At 40.3% G+C, this 21,696-nt stretch overlaps 1 protein-coding gene across 2 annotated transcripts in view; it reads right to left on the reverse strand.

Annotated features, from left to right (window-relative positions):
- Positions 1-21,696, reverse strand: part of NAV3 (neuron navigator 3) — a 359,287-nt gene that overhangs the window by 188,328 nt on the left and 149,263 nt on the right. For both annotated transcript variants that reach the window (XM_054718827.1, XM_054718826.1), the window contains exon 8: positions 7,117-8,140. In XM_054718827.1, coding sequence (XP_054574802.1) covers positions 7,117-8,140 — 1,024 coding nt within the window. The remainder of the gene's footprint in view (positions 1-7,116; positions 8,141-21,696) is intronic.

Raw genomic sequence — 21,696 nt, forward strand, 5'->3', positions numbered from 1 at the left:
CCTCTCGCAATCCGTGACTGCTGGCTCCTAACCACTCACCTGTCTGCCTGCCTGATCGCCCCTAACCACTCTGCCTGTGGGCCTGATTGCCCCCTAACCGCTCACCCTGCTGGCCCGATTGCCCCAACTGCCCCCCCCAGCCTGCTTGTCCCCAACTTCCCCCCCGCCGGCCTGCTCATCCCCAACTTACCCCCCCACAGGCCTAACTACCCCCACTGCCCCCCCTGCCATCCCACTCGCCCCCAACTGCCCCCCCACTGGCCTGCTCACACCTAACTACCCCCCTGCCAGCCTGCTCGCCCCCAACTGCCCCCCCTTCTGGCATGATCACCCCCACCTGCCCCCCCGGCCTGCTCACCTCTAACTGCCCCTCTGCCACCTGCTCGCCCCCAACTGTCCCCTCCGCCAGACTACTCGCCCCCAACTGCCGGCATGGTTGCCCCAAACTGCCCCTCCTGCCAGCCTGATCACCCCTAACCCCTCTGCCTCAGCCCCACCACCATGGCTTTGTCTGGAAGGATGTCTGGAAGGTCTCCCGGTCTAATTAGCATATTACTCTTTTATTAGTATAGATGGGTCTAATCATGAGGAACTATCAGATAAACCTAAATTAAGAAACCTTCTAGCAAATGCCTGCCCTCAGCATATCAATGTCATGAAAGTCAAGAAATTACTGAAGAAACATTCCAGAATGAGGGATATTAGGAAGACATGGCAACTGGTTGCAAGGAGTTAAGTGTATATGGGAGTTCTTTGTACTATTCTTGCAAAGTTCCTGTAAGTTAAAATTTTTTCCCCAAGAAAAAGCAAAATGCAGAAAGAAGAAACGGCAATGGCGTGATTAGGCAATCTGGCAGTGAACCTTGTAAGCCAAGTGCAGAAGGGTCCTTAATGAAGTTTCCCTGCTGAGAGACTGCCAACTCCCAGCAGTGCTACATAACAGGCTCTCTTCTAGACATGTCTCTGTTGTCCATCCTAAAAAATATTGCTGTGTGAAGGAGTTTAAACTGCTGTCTGATGCACAGATATATATCCAACCTAGCAAATTTAAGCTCCTAAGGCAAGCCTTCAATAAGCTTTTTGTGCTGATGACCAATTATGCCCAGTTCCCATAAAACCACAATTGCAGCATAATCTGCAACAGTAGCTGCAGGGCTTATAAAAGCTTTCTCTGCATGGTTATATGCTCTACATTTCAATCTCTGTAAACTCACAGATCCTCCTACTCAATCTAATGGTTCTACAAATAAGCCAAACTTAAAGCCACATGGGTATTTTTAAATATAATATTTTGCATTCTTTGCCTTTTACAAGAAAGTATAATTGTCAATTTCTCATTGTCACTTTCAGGCAAATCTGAAATCTCACAAAAACTTGTTACAACAAAAACCTCTTCTGAGAACCCATGAAGCTGTTATATAAGAAATGTCATATACACTGAGTGGCCAGATTATTATGATCTCTGAATGCATAATAATCTGGCCACTAATTGTATATCCTATATAATAAAAGGCTAATATGCAAACTGTCCCCTCGACCAGGAGTTCAACCAGCAGGCAGGCTGGCCAACCGCCCATGTCCCCTCCCCCTGACCAGGCTGGCTGACCCCACCCATGCACGAATTCATTCACCAGGCCTCTAACACACACACACACACACACACACACACACACACACACACACACTGAGTGGCCAGATTATTATGATCTCTGAACGCATAATAATCTGGCCACTAAGTGTATTTAAAAAAAAAACACCACACATATAAATTCAGACTTTCTTGATCTAAATTTACAAATCAAGTCTGTAGAAAAGGTCTCTGCTTATGTTTAATTAGTGCATTTTAAAAGCAAGATGATTTTCTTCTCTGTATAACATTGTCTTGCCTTATCTAAGGATTGGGTTTCTCTTTTCTTTTGCAAATTGCCCACACCCCTGATTCTGCTCCTTTTGACATTAGGCGTTTGCTTTATGTCCAATGCGTTGTTTTCTTGGCATTTACTACAAATGGTCAGAAAATAAAGACAAAGAATGTAGAGCTAAAAATAGTTGCGTTCTCAATCTTCATGACTATTTTGAAATTTTGTTAGGAGCTGCTAAAAAGACTGAGGATTAGGGAAAATGTACAGGTCTCTCTTTTCTCCTTAATTTAACTAATTCACTATGTTACTTCACATATCTTTGCAAGCACGAAGAATGTAGCTCTAAAGTAATGAACAAAAAGCAATGGAAGAAAAATGACTTGTGAAAATAAGGTAGGTTTTTGTGGAAGGTCTGAAGGAGGTAGGATAATTTTTGAACTGCAGGCAAGAAAAACAAGGTTGAAAAATCCTACCTAATAAAAGGGAAGTATACAAATAACCATCACTCCGCTACACCCACAATTGGGCCGGCGGCAGGCTGGGGGCGGGACTTGGGGTGGCCAATTGGGCTGACAGGATGAGCGTGGGGCAGGGACTCATGAGTCCCCGCCACCCATTCCTCCCACAGGCCCCAACGGCCGGCACTGCAGGAGGACCAATGGAGCCGGCAAAAGGTGCCGGTGGCGGAACTCGGGGTGGCCGATTGCGTGGCTGCTAGCACCAGTTTTCCGCCAGCAGCAGTTTTCCTCTGGCCACCCACCAATCGGAGTTCCTCTCAGGGTGGCCGATCGCGCTGGTGGGAGGCGCTCCGATCGGCGGGTGGCCAGAGGAAAACTGCTGCTGGCGGAAAACTGGTGCTGGCAGCCAGGTGAAGGAAGGTCTATTGCACGAAACTTCGTGCAACAGGCTTCTAGTACAATATAAAAGGTAGACACCAAGAAATAAGAAGAACAGTTAAAAGTAGGCTTTTTTCCCATTTTAACTATGTTCTTCTCCTTCCTCTTTATTTACTTCCTATAATTGGGACCTTTAATTCAACTCTTAAGAAAGAAACCTCCAAAAGTCAGTAACTTTCTCCTTCATCTAGCCATTCAGTGTGGTTTATACTACCTTGACCTCTCCCAGTAATAATCTATTTTACAGGTTGAAGACATAGTACTTTCCTCATCATGCTTCATACACATATTCACACACACAGAGACACATACATACGAAGAACGCCAGATTATGCAGTGCTTTGTAACACATTCGAGTTTCATATTTTATGAGTTATGGACGTCCAATAGATGGTCTCTATTGAAAATGACATCTACAAGTAATACTTTTAAGTATGAAGAATGACATTAGAAAGGTTTACAAGGGGAAGTTGGAAACTAGGTGAGCATTGGTAGTGGCAATCTTGGACCAGGAAAGGGAGGTGGAAAGACAAAGAAATGCTGATATAAGATACATTTTGAAGGAAGAATCAAAGGTGAGAATTTTAAGAAAGTAACTTTTAATTCAATGAAAATTCTCACCTTTGACCTTAGTTATATCTACTCATTAAATGGATAAAGATATACCAAATTCAAAACTACTTTTACCACATTTTAGTGATAAATGAGTTATAAAAACTTAATATAGAATATCCTTGCATTGCATAGGAAGTAGGACTAAAAAGATATCTATTAACTCCCAGAACCCAGCATTATATTTTTAGGATTCTGAACATTCAATTTGCAAGAATATATTATAAGGAGTATATTAGAGTCCCAGAAGGAATAATTAATGACCTAGTGTGACCTAGAAGTTGGCTGAGAAAAGGGAAAAAAATCTGCATCAGCCATCATACTTTTCATTTTATAAAGGTTATTTATTTTTAAAAATACATGCCTGGGAGGGGTGGGGGCTGGGTGGAGAAGGGCAAAGTGGGGGAAATGGGGGACATCTATAATACTGTCAATAATAAAATCTATATATGTCCTTATATATGCTTAAAAAAACATATACTACTTATGGGTGTTATGTATTTCCCATTATAAAGGAATTATGTTTGCTTTTTTCCCCTCTGTGTTTATTGATTAAGGTATTACATATAATTTTAAAAATCTACCATTGACATTTTCCCAGCCAAAATTTTCCCCATAACAATATTTTTATAATGCAGAAAGAACTGATAAGCAAAGGAGGGCATGCTGTAGACTCAGGCAGATTTGGGTTCAAAGGTAAACTCCTAGTAGCCCTGTGACTTTAAGAGATTATCACTAATCTGACTTGAAATCTGTTTCTTCACCTCTATAAAGTGGGAATATCATTCGTTCTCATGGTTTCTGATAAAGTCTAAATAAGAAAATGCTCATAAAATGCACAAAAATTTTGTAACAGAGACTTACATTAAGTAAGCACTCAGTGAGAATCTATACTAATAAAAGCCTAGGTGGCCCTCGTGCCCTTGTGCCCTCACATCATCACAAGATGGCCACCCCACATCATCACAAGATTGCCACCACAAGATGGCCACCACAAGATGGCCAGCAGGGGAGGGCAGTTGTGGGCAATCAGGCTGGCAGGGGAGGGCAGTTGGGGGGGACCAGGCCAGCAGGGGAGGGCAGTTAGGGGCAACCAGGCTGGCAGGAGAGGGCACTTGGGGGCGATCGGACTGGCAGGGGAGTAGTTAGGCATTAATCAGGCCGGCAGGGGAGCAGTTAGGGGGTGATCAGGCTGGCAGGAAGAAGCGGTGAGGGGCAATTAGGCAGGCAGAAATGCGAGTGGTTAGGAGCCAGCAGTCCCAGATTGTGAGAGGCATGTCCGACTGCCAGTTTAGGCCTGATCCCTGTGGGATTGAGCCTAAACCTGCAGTCTGACATCCCCCGAGGGCTCCCAGATTGGAGAGGGTGCAGGCTGGGCTGAGGGACAACCCCCCTCCCCCCGTGCATGAATTTCATGCACCAGGCCTCTAGTCTATATATAAAAGCCTAAGTGACCGAACGACTGTTTGACCATTCAACTGGTAGCTATGATGTGTCCTGACCACCAGGAGGCAGAGATTAACCATAGATCTTATATGCATACTAGATGCCCGGTGCACAGATTCGTGCACCAGTGGGGTCCCTCAGCCTGGCTTGCAGGGATCGGGTCAAAACCTGCAGTCCGACATCTCCCAAAGAGTCCCGGATTGCAAGAGGGCGAATCTGTGCACTGGGCCTCTAGTGCCATTATAAAACAGTAAATTATTATTATTTATCAAATGATTTTCAATTACAAAGTCTGTCAGGGAATTTGCAGGAAAGTATTTTAATGGGGTTGGAGCAGAGTTGAAAGAATATCAGGGGCTACATAATCCAAATGACATATTTTATTTTTAAGGGAAAATAAATCATTATACAGTGGAACCTCAGTTCTCCAACTTAATTCATTCTGGAAGGGTGTTTGAGAAGCAATTTGAAAACAGAATCATTTTTTTTTCCACTAGAAATAATGTAAATTGAATTAATCTGTTTCAGACTCCCAAATGATTATCTGTTTTAAACTTTCTTATATACAGTACATGTCTAATGTACTGTTTAACCTATAAATACATACTTATTTTCTTAAATTATTTGAGCAACCCCCTACTGGCCTTAAGGGAATTAGTTTCAGCACTTGTTCCAATGGTTTCTTTCAGGAAGTTAGTATGCAGCATCTTCGCTTGTTCATATATCACTGCCTCCGAAATGCAGTCACTGGCTAACTGCTTTTCCTTTATCCAAATCAACAACAGATTTTCTACCTCTTCAATTGCCTGGGATCATTGCTTCTTTCACACCCTTAGCAATATTAGCTCTCTGGATGGCCTCTTTATGTTTTAAAATTGTGCTAATTGTCCATTTCACCAGCAACAAAAGTATTTCTCCTTTGTTTGTTGCCCGAGAGATTTTTGGTTCAACAACCAACCGAAATATTTTTTCTGTGAACAACTTGGTGAAGAACAGAATGGTTCCAGATGGGAGATGTTCGAGAAATGAGGTTTGCCTGTAATTATTTACTTTACTTAAAAACCCATACATTTAATAAATTTAATAAACTGTAAACTTTATAACCATGACCCTGTCTTAATTGTAGCAGATGCTACTTCCTGTTCAGATAATTTCTTTCCTGCTACTGAACTGCCGACCTGATAAAAGGGCTGACATTATTCCTCTCAAGGCTCTTTCCTCTCTGAACGGACAGAGAATAAAAATAGAAACACGTCAGTGACTGACATATTTCTAATCGATTAAAACAAACCTCGGAGCAATAGGCAAATGTGTTATTTTTATAACTGTATAGTAGAACACATATTTTAAAATATAAATATGATATAAATTTAATACATACACAATAAAATAAATATTAATAATAATAAAATAAATGTAAATACACAAAAATATAGAATGCAAAACAAATTTAAAAGTAAAGTATAAGTATAATATAGGGTATCTCCAAAAATGTATATATACACTTTGAATCATTATAGAAGCAGTGTTTATTAAAATATATTTCATTTTCAAAATTGAGCTATCAGCTGTTAAAGTGTGTATATATTTTTGGGGGAATACCCTGAATATAGGCCATTATTCTTTGCCTAGAAAGTCATGCCTAAGTGTGGGAAATTAATATAAATTCTATGTTGGGAAAACAATGCCTTATAGAGAACATATACTGAACATTTACAATGTGCCAGGATATAAGGGAAACATTTTATATGCATTATCCCTGTTATTCTCCCCAACCCTATGAGGTAGATGCTATTGTTCCTACTTGACAGCTGAAGAAAAAGAGACAGATTTAAGTAACTGTCCAAAGTCATACAGCTGGTCAGTTGCAAAGGCTGGGCACTCGATCTATCTTTGTCTGATTCCAGAGCCTGCCCCTTTATGGCATACTCTCTCACAGTGAAAACAAAAATATCTGTAAACTCCATGAAACTTAGAACTGTTTTAAAAGACTAATAATAAAAATAAGCTGTAGTAATAGCAGTAATAGCAATAGAGAAAGTCGTGCACCTGGCCTCTAGTTTGCTTCTGACAACAAATTGGTTGAAGACCTCACGTTCTGGAGGAGAGGGGATGGCAGGGGAGCACTAGAGCACAGTGAAGGTTTTTTTCTTGAAAAATTAAATTCTGGGTCTCTATCTTCAGAATGAAACACTGTTCCAAAATGACTATGTAAGACATGGCTCCAATAACCTTTCTTATTACACTGAGTGCACAAACCTGCAAATGTTTGCAGCTGTGGTGCGTGGAGGCCAGCTTACCTGTAAATGAACGGAGCCACCGTGGCGGTGTTCGGGTGGCTGTGCTGCTGCTGCTGAGGGAGCTGGACGGCACCATTTCCCGTGGTCTGCCCGCTGCCCTGTGCCACTGACCCAACACAGGAGCCAGAGGGAGAAGCCTGGCCGGCCTCCCTTCCTTCCAGAGGAGCAGGGCAATGGGATGTGCTTGCTTTCTCGGTGATTACGGGCTTAGGTGAGGACTGGGAAGGGCTTCCCTTGGTAGTCCTGAATTTTTCAGGCTCTTTGTTGGCTGTGCTGCCTGGTGAAATGGTCTGTTTTGCTGTTGGCACCTTGGAGCCCGGTTTTGGAATCCCACTGGAGGATGGGATTAAGCTTTCCTTCTTGGCGGCTGTCGCCTTGCTGCCCTTTGGGATCAAACTTGCAATTTTAGAAGTCTTTTTCGGAGCCGTCTCCGTCACCTGATCCTTCTCCTCCTTGACTGTTTTTTCAGTGCAAACTTTATTTTTGTCCCTGTTCTTGTCCTCCTTTTCCTTTGGCTGTAGCAAAGACTTTTTATTGCTGAGATTTTTGCTGCCAGCTTTTGGAGGGGCTAATTTAGGGGACGCTTTGGGGCTGCTATTGGTTGAGCCACCGCTATTCAGACCACTGTGGAAACCTTCCATCTCACCAGATTCAGAAAAGACATCGTCATCCTTCCCACCATCACTGGGTCCTGAACTGGGAGGCTGCGGGGGACGTAAAGCAGTCCTGGCATTGACCAGCTTGAATTTTTCCAGCATGGATTTTTGTCCCGAGGGAGCTGTTTTGACCCCTTCAGAGCCAGGGGGCTTCAGTCTGTCTGTAGGTGGTGTGGGAGAGGTGGCTGGGCTCGACTGCTTTACCGTCAGCATGGTAGAGGTGGCACTGTGCTTGACATTCATGGACTTGCTGCGCCAGGGCTTGGCACTCGGAGAAGGGATGGCAGAGGCAGGGGCCTGCCCAGCAGTGGTGGGGGGCTGCATGTTCCCATTTATACCTGAAGATGGTTGAGGTCCTTTGGAGGAATCTGGACATCAAGAGAAGAAGTACAGAAAAGGCTGATTAGATTTGGCCACTGATACTGAGTAATCCTATCTGCAGACACATAGAAGTATTTCTTCTGTGAACTGAAGACAGAAATGCCCTGTGGTATCAGGCACTTTTGTGATGTGGTTGTTTTGCTTTATTTTGCCTTCTAAAACTACTCTGACCCAAATGAACTTTGCTAGGCAGAAATATCTAAAGATGAATAAAACACTATCCCTCCTCCTAAGCCAGTGGTCGGCAAATTGCGGCTCGTGAGCCACATGGGGCTTGTGAGCTGCGGTTTGCCGCTCTGTTGACTAATGAGTTTGCCGACCACTGTCCTAAGCAATTCCGCATGTTGTTGTTATTATGGATGTAGCTCATAGCAGTAAACTGATATTCCATTTAGTTTTATAAAAATATGCCATATAGTGAATATTGAGAAATTGCTTAAATCTATAGGTAGCCTACCTTCTTATTATCTGATTAAATATCCTTATGAATCATGATTTAGTTTTTTGTTAATATTGTTTATTTTTATTTGTATAAAAAGCCTTTAAGTGGGTCAGATAATCTTATATGGGTCAAATAATCTACTAAAACATATAAAAATATATATATCCTATATAATAAAAGCCTAATATGCTAATGATATGCTAAGGCTGCTCAACCACTCACTATGACATGCACTGACCACCAGGGGGAAGACAGTCGACTGGTCGACCAGTTGCTATGATGTGCACTGACCACCAGGGGGCAGATGCTCCAACTGTTAGGTTAGCTTGCTGCTGGGGTCCAGCTGATCAGGATTGAGTGAGACAGGCTGGACATGCCCTGGAGTTCTCTTGCGGTCCCTCCCCAACTGGTCAACCTCCCATGTCTCTCCCTGGCCCTGATCATGCACTGGTGCGGTCCCTTGGCCTGGACTGTGCCCTCTCACAATACAGAGCCCCTCAGGGGATGTCAGGGAGCCAGTTTCAGCCTGATCCCGCAGGCCAGGCCAAGGGACCCCACTGGTGCATGAATTCGTGCACTGGGCCTCTAGTCTATCAATAATAACCTTAATTATAAATGGATTAAATGCTCCAATCAAAAGACATAGGATAGCTAAATGGATATGAAAACATGACCCAAATATATGCTGTCTATAAGAAACCCACTCCAGAACAAAAGAATCACTCAGGATGCGAGTAAAGGCATAGAAAAACATTTTTCCATGCAAATGGAAACATAAAAAAGCTGGTATGGTAATATTCATATATGACAAAATGGACTTCAAAATGAAGGCCATCACAAGAGACAATAAAGGTCACTACATAATACTAAAGGGATTGATTCAACATGAGGATATAACCTTGGTAAACATATATGCACCCAATATATGTTTAGGAGCACCTAAATATTTTTTAAAATCTTCTGGAGGACTTTATAGAAGAGATCAACAACAATACAGTCATAGTAGGGGACTTTAATATCCCACTGATTTCACTGGATAGATCTTCCAGAGAAAAAAAATTAACACAGAAACAAAGACTAAATGACACACAGGATCAGATGTATTTATTTGACATTTATAGAACATTTCACGCCAAAGCAGCAGAATATACATTCTTCACAAGTGCACATGGGTCATTCTCAAAAATTGACCACATGTTAGGACACAAAACAAGTCTCTACAAGTTCAAGAAGATTTAAATTATATCAAGCATCTTCTCAGATCACAATGGAATGAAATTAGAAATCAACTACAGTAAAAACACCCCAAAATATTAAAATACATGGATGCTAAATAACATGTTATTAAACATTGAATGGGTTACTAAGATCAAGAAATAAATAAATAAAACTTTCTAGAAACAAATGAAAATGAACACTTTCAAGCATGGATTTGAAACATATGGGACACAGTGAAAGCAGTCCTTAGAGGGAAGTTCATAGCACTATGGATCTACTAAAAAAAAAAACAAGAAAAATTAATAATGAACTATATAACCCTACAACTTAAAGAATTAGAAAAAGAACAAGAAAAGCCTAGTGTAAATAGAAGAAAGGAAATAATACAAATTAGAGCAGAAATAAATGACATAGAGACTAAAAAAAAAAACCAATACAAAAGATCAAGGAAACTAAGGGCTGGTTCTTTAAAAAGATAAATAAGATTGATAAATAAGGCAGACTCACCAAGAAACAGAGAGAGGACCCACATATATAAAAGCAGAAACAAAAGTTTTAATTAACACCCTCTTATTTAAATAACACCCTCATAACACAAGAAAACTGAAGAACAAAGAGGTTGAACAACCTGGCCAAAGTTATACAATTTGTAAGAGATAAAACTGAGAACTGAACTTACCTTGGATTCCAAGTTAATTATATCAATGGCTATATTATGCTATTTCACAAATGTATATGGATAAATTTAATGGCTCATTAAATATAGTGTTATTCCTTAACTACAGAAACATAGAAAATAGTGATTATTAAAGTCATGCCTTTAGTTGAATTATATCAAGTGAACTTTCTTTCTCAATTGCCTTGATTCAACTGAAAACTAAGAACACCTCCAAATAGTGAATTTTCTTAAGTTCATTGAATTGTGTACATGTTCATGACCTCACTCTTTTGCTGAGTTTTGTCCAACATATGGCTTTATTTTTCTATTATTTCCAGCAATATTGATCAATGCTATTCAGTTCCTACAATCTATAGAATTTTAATCTATGCACACCATCTGTTAAAATTTACTGAGTGGCTAGTCTTTGCAAGACAGTCTAAGACGCCACATAATCTAGTCAGAGGAAAGAAAACAGACTTACACAGGATGAGAGGTATCTATTAAATATTAAATGAGAAGGAAGTGGGTAAGAAAATGGTAGGGATCAGAGTTGCACAATCTATACTAATAAAAGGGGTGTACAATCTACACTAATAAAAGAGAGACATGCAAATTGATCGTACCTCCGCTATACCCACAAGCCACGCCCACCATCCAATCAGGAGCGAGTATGCAAATTAACCCAACCAAGATGGCTGCGGCCACAGAGCAAGCAGGAGGCTTGGGTTTCCCTGGCAATGGAGGAAGCCAAACTTCCTGCCTGCTCTGGCCAGCTCTGGCCTTCACTCAAGGCTACAAAGTTTCAATTATAGAAGATAAATAAATCCCAGATACCAGGGCCTCTGCTTGGGTAGCCGGGGGGTGTGGCCAGCCTGAAACCACCACAGGCCCCTCTCCCAGGCCACCCCATGCCCCAAGGGAACCCCCACCCTGATCTGGGACACCCTTCAGGGCAAACCAGCCAGCCCCCACCCATGCACTAGGCCTCTATCCTATCTAATAAAAGCGTAATATGCAAATTGACCATCACTCCAACACACAAGATGGCTGCCCCCATGTGGTCAAAGATGGCTGTCCCCATGTGGACACAAGATGGCCACCACAAGATGGCCAGCAGGGGAGGGCAGTTGGGAGGGACCAGGCCTGCAAGGAAGGGCAGTTGGGGGTGATCAAGCCTGCAGAGGAATGGTTAGGGGGTGATCTGGCTGGCAGGCAGAAGCAGTTAGGGACAATCAGGAAGGCAGGCAGGTGAGCAGTTGGGAGCCAGCAGTCCTGGATTGTGAGAGGGATGTCCGACTGCCCGTTCAGGCCCGATCCCTATCGGGCCTGAACGGGCAGTCGGACATCCTCAAGGGGTCCCAGATTAGAGAGGGTGCAGGCTGGACTGAGGGACACACACCCGCATGCACAAATTTTGTGCACTGGGCCTCTAGTATTTAATAAAGTCAAGACAGATGAACTAAGGGTGATATGCAAACATTCAAAGCAGGTGGAACTTATATAGAACTAGAGGCCTGGTGCATGAAATTCATGCACGGGGGGGAGGGTGTCCCTCAGCCTGGCCTGCACCATCTCCAATCTGAGACCTTTTGGGGGATGTCCTACTGCCAGCAGTAAGACACCACTCTCACAATCCGGGACTGCTGGCTCCTAACCGCTCGCCTGCCTGCCTGCCTGATTGCCCCTAACTGCTTCAGCCTGCCAGCCTGATTGCCCCCTAACCACTCCCCTGCTGGCCTGATTGATGCCTAACTGCTCCTCTTCTGGCCTGATCTTTCCCCTAACTGTGCTCCCCTGCTGGCCTGATCTTTCCCCCAACTGCGCTACCCTGCAGGCCTGGTCACCCCCAACTGCCCTCCCCTGCAGGCCTGGTTGCCCACAACTACTCTCCCCTGCCGGCCATTTTGTGGTGGCCATCTTGTGACAGTGTGAGGGTGGCCATCTTGTGGCAGCCATCTTGTGATGATGTCGCATGTGACGCCACCTAGGCTTTTATTGTACAGGATTATTTTAGGGAACTATGTGAAAACTTTGTTCTATTTATATTTAAAAATATATACATACATATATTGGGACACAGAGTTGTAGAGAAACATTGCCCTCCACCCCCAATCAAAGCAAAGTACACTGTGAATATTGTTAAGGGGAAGATAATGGCATCATATTAATTCATCCTCACTTTCTTACATGGCCCTCAAAAGTTATTTGTAATATATTTTATTCTATAATGAAAATAATGTTAATAATTACTACAACTATAATAGTGCTGACTGGCATTTTATTGAAGGTTCTTTAACTGCATTATCTCATATTAGTGTTCCAACAATCTGATGAGGTGAGAAGAGCTCCTATTTCTAATTCATATTTGTGGAAACAAAGCTTTGAGAGCCTAAGGAACTCATTCCCCACTAGTGAGGAGTTTCTGGGGAGCTCGGATTTGATCCCACATTGTGTGTCTCTAAAGCCCGAGCTCTATTACTGTCACAGAGGGGTTAACATAGTGATTAACATAGGGGTTCTCAATCTATACTGTGCACATGAGTCACCAGAGACCTCACTAAACACCCACCACATGTGATTCTGCAGGTCTGCAGTGGCTCTGAGATGCTACATTGCTAAGGAGCTTCCAAATGACGCCAGTGCTCCTGGTCACAGACCCTGTTCTCAGTAGCAAAGGTTTAACAGCCTCAGGAATCCTGGCAATTGCTTATATTATCAGCTTCAAAGGCTTGTTTCTTATGGCAGTACCCAGACTGGCTAAATTTGCTAATTGTTCCATTGCTGTGTTGCATTAACTTTCTTCACTCTTTGAACATTTGAAACCTTTGCCAGTTCCACATCCACCTGGCTGTTTGCCAATTTATGGCGAGGGATCACAGAGAACAAAAAGCAGCCCATCAGGTTTCCCTAATGTCCTTTATTTCATCATTTTAGCCACATATTTAACATGTGTCATGCATGTTTATGCAACTGGATTAAGAAGTCAGGGGGACTCCGGCCCTGGCATATCTGGGAACTTTGGTGGCGGTGAGAGGAGAGGGTAGGAAAAATAGTCAAGGTGCTTTTGAAATGTGCTGACATTAGCTAGATAGACTGCGATCAGCGCTCAAGTACAGAAGAGGAATTTCAATATCACCACTGAAAACTGAGATGGGAGGGACTACAAATTAGAACATCCACCATCACGGTCACTGCAACAGCTTTAAATTTGTTCTCAGACGAATACCCACGTATAAGACACTTCTCGGCTCAACTGAAATCTGTCCCCAGCCTGTCTCTATATAGCAGCAACAAGGAGCTTCGAGTTTCATTAAGAAGGCAAACCATAAGCTGCTGTGCATCAGGAGGGCACTGGGATAACGAGTCTCTCCGGGCTCCTCCCAATGAAGGTTGCACAACAACCCCAGCTGAAATGACAGCGTCCACAGCTCCTACAGAGTGGGTGTCGCCACAAATTCTAGTCTCTGTGCCATTTATATATTCAAAATTGAGTCCCTGGTCAAACTGAGATATTTCTGAATGTTAATAACTCAGCTTTTGACTGTGAATGAGTTGTTATCTGGCTATGGGGAAAAGAACAGATGCCTAATGTACTTATGTAAAGGCATTCCTGCAATTGATTTTATCTTGCATTTTCAGGGCCTCTTAGTGCCTACAGCACTGTTTCTTGCCTCTGACCTTCAGGGAAAAAATTTCTTCCACTCTTTTCCTCTCCTTTCCTTCCCCTTCTTCTCCCATTTCCATCACCAACTCCACTACAGACAAATAATGTAATTCATCAACTGCCTGCTTTCTCCAAGTACTCTCACACATGGTATCAGATTTAAAGATCATCATACGTGGTATCTCATTGAAAGCCATAATAATCTGCATTATACTTATGATTTCTCTTGTGAGAAATAAGAAAACTGAAGCTTTGAAAGACAAACCAACTTGTTCCAATTCATACAGATAGCAAAATTTAGGGGGGAAAAAAAAGAGAAGAAAATTGGAACTCATCTGACTCCAACATTTGGAGGCTTTTGACTCTCTCTTCTTTCCATGTTTGTTGGATGTCCAGAAATTCTTCTGGGACAGGTCTCCAGAAGGCCACATGTTGGGCACAACCGTGAGGTTAACTGGGTAAGTTGTGGAATATAGTTTTCTTCCTCATTGAGCAGTGTATAAATGAGGAGAACATGATAAAGAGACTGTCTACTCAGTGAAATATATGTGGGTGGCCAACGTAGGTTACAGTTGTAATATAAATGAACAATACAATGATTAATAAATAATAACATAAGAATAAACTCTGTTTTGCTTACTCACATCTGTAAACCTACTTTTGCCCACACCTATATACTATATCCTTGGGCATCCTGCTTGTGCCATCCTTCAGAATTGATATAAGAATAGATTTTATTTTTATATGTTTTTATTGACTTGAGAGAGGGGTAGAAGGGAGAGGGGGAATGGAGAGAAACATCGATGAGAGAGAAACATTGAACATTTGCCTCCTGCATACCCCTACTGGGGATAAAGTCCGAAACCCAGGTATGTGCTCTCACAAGGAATCGAACTGGTGACCTCTTGTTCATATATCTACAATCAATCATTGAGCCACGCCAGCCGGCCAAGAATATACGTTAATTCACTCTTAGAAAACATCTAAATTCTAAAACGTTACATTTCTAAATTCTAAAAATCCCAGAGTTCATTTTTAATGATCTCATCTTGCAAAATAATAACATTGATGACCTGGGGAAAATGCCAATCTAGTTCTAAAATTAATACGTGGAGGTAAATGTGGTGGCCACAACAGGCATATGGGAAATTCATATATATATATATGAATTTATTATGCATATATATATATATATCTAATATATATATGTATTTTTTTATATAATATATATGTATTTTTTTGGTTGATAGTATTACAGATATCTCCCATTTTCCCTCCCTTTCCTCCTCATCTGGGAGATTTCTCTGTGGAACTTTAGTTTCCTCTAGAGCTTAGCTAGATGTGCCAACAGTGTTATTAGCCTCAGAAAGGATACAGAGAACATACTCAACATTATTTCCTCTTCCTCACTGAATAGTGTATTACTTAAATCAGTGATGGGCAACCTTTTGAGCTTGGTGTGTCAAACTTCGCCAAAAAACTGAGCATAACTCGGGTAGTGTGTCACTTGGAGGAAAACACATTATTTCGCAAATGTTTCATCCTCAGGAGCAGCAAATGTTTCATCCTCGGCATGCGGCCGCCTCAGCGGCCACGTGTCATCAGAAATGGCTATGCGTGTCAGTGCTGACACGCGTGTCATAGGTTTGCCATCACTGACTTAAATGGAAGCAAACTAGCTTTCAACCCAAATGGTAACAAAAAGTAACAACAACGTGGATGACAACAGCAGGATTCTTTTGAAAGGATTCACAGTGTAGCAGCATTGTACTCAGTGATATATATGTCTCCTGCTAAACTTAGGACAATTTAAGCATCACAGAACACTGTGAAAGGGAGAAAATGATTAATCAATGTGGCCATAGCAATTAGTTTGGCAAATAATAAATTTAGACTCTCATTTCATAATACACACCAAAATACTTTTGAACATTTTAAAATGTAAAAAAAAAAAGTAGCATTCAAATCCAAATATATATATACATACTGTAACCTGCTGGCCCCTTATTCACCTCACCGAACTCTCTTCCATAAATGATCGCTTGTGCAATGCCTCCATCACCAATTTTATGACTCAGAAAAACATGGATCCTAGAGGCCCTGAGCATTCGGCACATGCTCATTTTGTACCATTCCCAATGTTAGAGTGCCACTTGGTGGAGTATTGTAAAATTTAAGGAAGCTTCCATTCACCAGCCAGTTTTAAAAAAGTATGCAATTTCTGTATAGGCATGTATAATATGTATACACCTCAATATGAGAATTTATACAAGAGCAAACAACATACGCTCCCATGTCTATTTAACCATAGCACCTGATATATGTACCTAATTATGTTGCCTCATGAAAATCCCAAAGATTAAGTTGAAATTATCATGTAAACATTATTTTTCAGGCTAATATAAGTATTAAGAAAATAAAAGTCATGGTGAAATACATAATTAAATAATCAGTGAAGGAATATAAATAAAATATATCTGCATTGCCTTGAAAAGGAAATAAAACAGTTCATTGATCTCACAGTCATTACAGAGTAATTAAAAACAACAACAACCCACAAGTCAACAAACAACAAGTGTTGGTGAGGATGAGGAGACAAGGGAAGGCTCATGCATTGTATGTGGGAATGCAGACTGGTGTATATGGAAAAATAGTAAGGAATATCCACAAATAATAAAAAATGGAACTGCCTTATGACCCAGCTATTCCACTTCTGGGTATATACCTGAAGAAACCCAAAGCACTAATTCCAAAAAAAATATATGCACCCCTATGTTTATTGCAGCATTATTTACAATAGTCAAGTTATGGAAGCAACTCAAGTGCCCATCAATAGATGAGTAGATAACAAAACTGTGGTACATATATACAAAGGAATATTACTCAGCCATAGAAAAGAATGAAATCTTACCATTTACAACAGCGTGGATGAACCTAGAGGGTACTACGCTGAGTGAAATAAGTCATCAATCAGAAAAAGACAAATATCATATGATTTTGCTTATATGTGGAGTCTAAAGAACAAAATAAATGAACAAACAAAACAAAGAGATTCACAGATACAGAGAAAAGTCTAATGGTTGGAGAAATGGGTGAAAAATGTGAAGGGGCTAAAAAGTACAAATTGGTAGTTACAAAATAGTCATTGGGATGTAAAGTACAGAATAGGGAATAGGCAATATATTGTAATAGTTATATATGGTACCAGATAGGTACTGGAAATATCAGGGGGAAACACTTTATAACATATATGAATGTCTAACTACTATGCTGTACACCTGAAACTAAAACAAAATAATATGGAATATAAACTGTAATTTAAAAATAAAATTTAGCCCTGGCCAATTGGTTGAGTGTCATCCTGTTTTTAAATGCCAGTTCAATTTCCGGTCAGGTCACATGCCCAGGTTGGAGGCTTGATTCCCAGTAAGGATTGTGCAGGAGGCAGCCGATCAGTGAATCGCTCTCACAACAGTGTTTATCTCTCTCCCTCTCTCACTAAAAATCAATTAAAAATAAAATTTAAATTTAAAAAGTACTTCCTAAATTAGTTAATCTTGGGGGGAAGAGGGGTGTCAAAGGATTTACATTCCCCTAAAACAGTGGTCGGCAAACTCATTAGTCAACAGAGCCAAATATCAACAGTATAATGATTGAAATTTCTTTTGAGAGCCAAATTTTTTAAACTTAAACTATATAGGTAGGTACATTGTTATTAATTAGGGTACTCCTTCAATTGCACTGTACGTGCGTGCCCGCACGTGGTATTTTGTGGAAGAGCCACACTCAAGGGGCCAAAGAGCCGCATGTGGCTCGCGAACCGCGGTTTGCCAACAACTGCCCTAAAATGAAAATGGAGAAAATACTTAAGAACTAGATATCTATATTTATAGCAGTCAAAATTCCATGGCTAATGCAACATTCACATTCAACCTTATAGTTTTCAAAAGTTCAATTGCAAATGTTGCTAAATTCTTAGTATGAATCCTATTAGATGTGTGTTGTGTCAATGAAAGTAAACACCTCCACCCAAAAGATACTTCATTAAGACCCAGGAGAAGACGGGATGGGTCATCTTCAGTCGATGCACAGGTACAATGTACACATCACACGGGAGAAACAAGGAAAAGATGTCGACATGCCCTCCAGTTCTGGGGCATGTCTCCTAGCAACATGGAAAATCAACTCTCTGCTAACAAACTGTCAACTAATAAGTGTTTACAGATCATCATTTAGAAAGTGAATTCCAGATAGAGCTAGGAATATTAACATTCCCAATAATTCCAAGCTGTTTAACCTTTTTCATACTTATCCATATTTTATCAAAAAAGAATGATTTCTTATGATAATTCAGGGACATAAAGTGTATGTCCAAATGAATCAGGGCATCATTTTCTTAGGATCCCTGATTCCCAGTGAATAGATATTTGATGTTTCTTTAAAGCATATATCTGTCTAGAGTACTCTTGTCAGGTACATGAGCAAAGTGATAAATGCTGGTGTCAGGACATATTACTTATTCATTGTTAGTTTCTAAATGGCAGGTGACCAAGAGAATAAATTTGGACTCTCAAAAGAAATGATTTTTCTAGAAACAATGCTATCTTCATTTCACCACTTGTTTTGAGAGAAAAAATTATGTCCTATTTCAACAGAATGGTGGGATAACATTGCCTTCTATTATAGCATTTCTATTTCAGCCCTCTCTTCTAGCGATAATCTATGGCCATGTTCACTTATAACTAATTCATTTAGTGAAATGCTGAAATGAACATTATTATTAAAATAATCTGAGATGTATCTTTTGAAGTGCAGTTTATGATTCTCTATGATTTCTTTTCATTAGATGTCACACAATTTGCAAATAAGCTATTTTACAATCCCATATATGTGAAAAGCTACTGTGCTTTCAACAGTATTTTTAAAACAGGGAAATGAAATTGTTTTAATTGTGAATAAACCTTTACTACCCTATATAATAAAAGGCTAATATGCAAATTGACCGAACAGCAGACTGACTGGTCTCTATGACACGGTCTGACCACCAGGGCAGCATTAAGGATGTCTGACTGATGGCTTAGGCCCGCTCTAGGAGGGAGTGGGCCTAAGCCATCAGTCAGACATCCCTCGAGGGCTCCCGGACTGCGAGAGGGCGCAGGCTGGGCTGAGAGACCCCCCACCCCCCGAGTGCATGAATTTTGTCCCCGGGCCTCTAGTCTACTATAAATTCTAGAGATTCTTCAGTAGATTCATATCACTCATCAACTAAGACTTGTAAAAGAAGGAAGAAAGTATATTTATATTTACAAGCATTTAGGGAGCACATTAGACATTATTTGGTTAATCCTTTAGAAAAATATCCTAATTTATTCATTTTAAGAGTTATAATTTCTAAGAACTTAAAAGAATAGCAATTAGAATTAGAATATGAAAGCTAGTACTATCTGAATATTATATTGTCATTATAATACTGTAACCTTTGAAAATTCTTACTTAATTTTAATCTCATTTGGTTATGGCCAGGATATGTATGCAAACTAGCTTTGACAGAGATCAACATATAAACAGATGGAATCTTGCATTGTTATAAAAGTTATGCCACCACTACAAATCTTCATGTCAAAAGGTTAAATAAAATATTCATACCAAAAAAGATATACAACTGAAATAGTATAAAGAACAAATTATAAATAGTTTCATATGAAATGTTTATTATTATTTTGTTTGCTCTCATAATTTCTGTTTTTGAAATATAAAATACCATGACAAATATTAATTTAGAAACATTGATATTGGATATATTGACATAAATTTGTAACTCCTTATTTACAGAAAATGCCATGCAGCATATAAAATAAATTCCAGATAGATAAAACTCACCATGAAAACTTTTGTCTTTTGCTCTAGTTCTAGACCCAAGGATATCTGCTTTTCATGGTCAAGAACCTCATAATGTATGTCATCTGTCTCCACCTTGTGGTTACTGTAAATATTGCTGTTTTCTAATTTAGCACTACTTCCTAAATATACTTGAGAGACTGAAAGACTATGAAAATATATGAGTGCTTGCTTACCTTTGGATTTTTACTTTTAAACACCAGGTGTTTTTTAAAAAAATTATTTCACACAACAGGAAAATTCAGATACATTATGATATCAAAGTGTTAGGTCATCTAAAGCATTTCTAGGTCTCTTTGTCAATGTTATTAGTAATTGCTAGAAAAATATTATATAACTGTAGCTAAATATTATACACTGAGTGGCCAGATTGTTATGATCTCTGAACACATAATAATCTGGCCACTCAGTATATATCCTATATAATAAAAGGCTAATATGAAAATTGTCCCCTCGACTAGGAGTTCGACCAGCAGGCAGGCCAGCCAACCGCCCATGTCCCCTCCCCCTGGCCAGGCTGGCTGGACCCCACCCATGCACGAATTCATGCACTAGGCCTCTAATATATACATACTGAGTGGCCAGATTATTATGCATTCAGAGATCATGATAATCTGGCCACTCAGTGTATATCACATAGCTAAATTGGATACGTAAGCAGCCTGTTCAGGAAACTCCATATATGTTTGGTTTCCCTTACATACAGACCCTGTAAGACACTTTCTAGGAAAGTCTCAAAACAAGAGAAATGTTTTTCTGATAAGAAATTGTTCTCCTTTTTCTCCCCAGGAAAAATAGAAGTCTTAGGTAACACATCTTAGGTTCTTCAATCAATGGTTTATTCTATATCTTAAAGACAAACACCTAACTTCCAAAAACCCATTATTTTCTTATTTTTCCATTAGGTTAAAAAACTAGCGCTATTTCAGTATCAAAACACATTTCTTTGCCCTAGTTGGTTTGGCTCGGTGGATAGAGCATTGGCCTGTTACTGAAAGGTCCTAGGTTCGATTCCAGTCAAGGGCATATGCCCAGGTTGCGGGCTCGATCCCCAGAAGGGGGCGTTCAGGAGGCAGCCGATCAATGATTCTCTCTCATCATTGATGTTTCTTTCTCTCTTCTCCTTTCTGAAATCAATAAAAACAAACAAACAAACAAAGAAAAACACATTGCTTGGCTTTCAGAAATTTATGGACTGTTCAGTTTTGTATTAATGATGGAAAATTCTCACAAAAGTACTTAATTCATAGTCAATTTGTCTGAGTGAGAGAAAGCTGTCTAATCAAATCACCTAGGAAAAAACTTGAAATGTAATCTGAGCAAAAAAGTTCCTACCTGGTTAATTTCGTTAAACGAAATTTGCCAACTGTTATGTTAACTAAACATATTTGTCACTTTTGAGTTTCATGTCTTGTTGCATGTAGAGTTCTATATTGTGACAAGAAGTTTAAATTCTATTGATTTGAAAAAGCTACTTCAAGTTCCAGCTGAATGCTGTAGTCCCTCACATAGTCACATTGCTTACAATAGTATAGGATCTTGATTTTTCTCATGATTTAAGTGTAAACTGCATACTCACTTGCTTGTACCCATGCTCCACAGTGAGATGCATCAAGCCAGCACCTCTTTAAATGCACATTATGTACATTGCAGAAAACTG

This window comes from Eptesicus fuscus, chromosome 7 (assembly GCF_027574615.1).
Source record: "Eptesicus fuscus isolate TK198812 chromosome 7, DD_ASM_mEF_20220401, whole genome shotgun sequence".
Classification (NCBI taxonomy): Eukaryota; Metazoa; Chordata; class Mammalia; order Chiroptera; family Vespertilionidae; genus Eptesicus; species Eptesicus fuscus.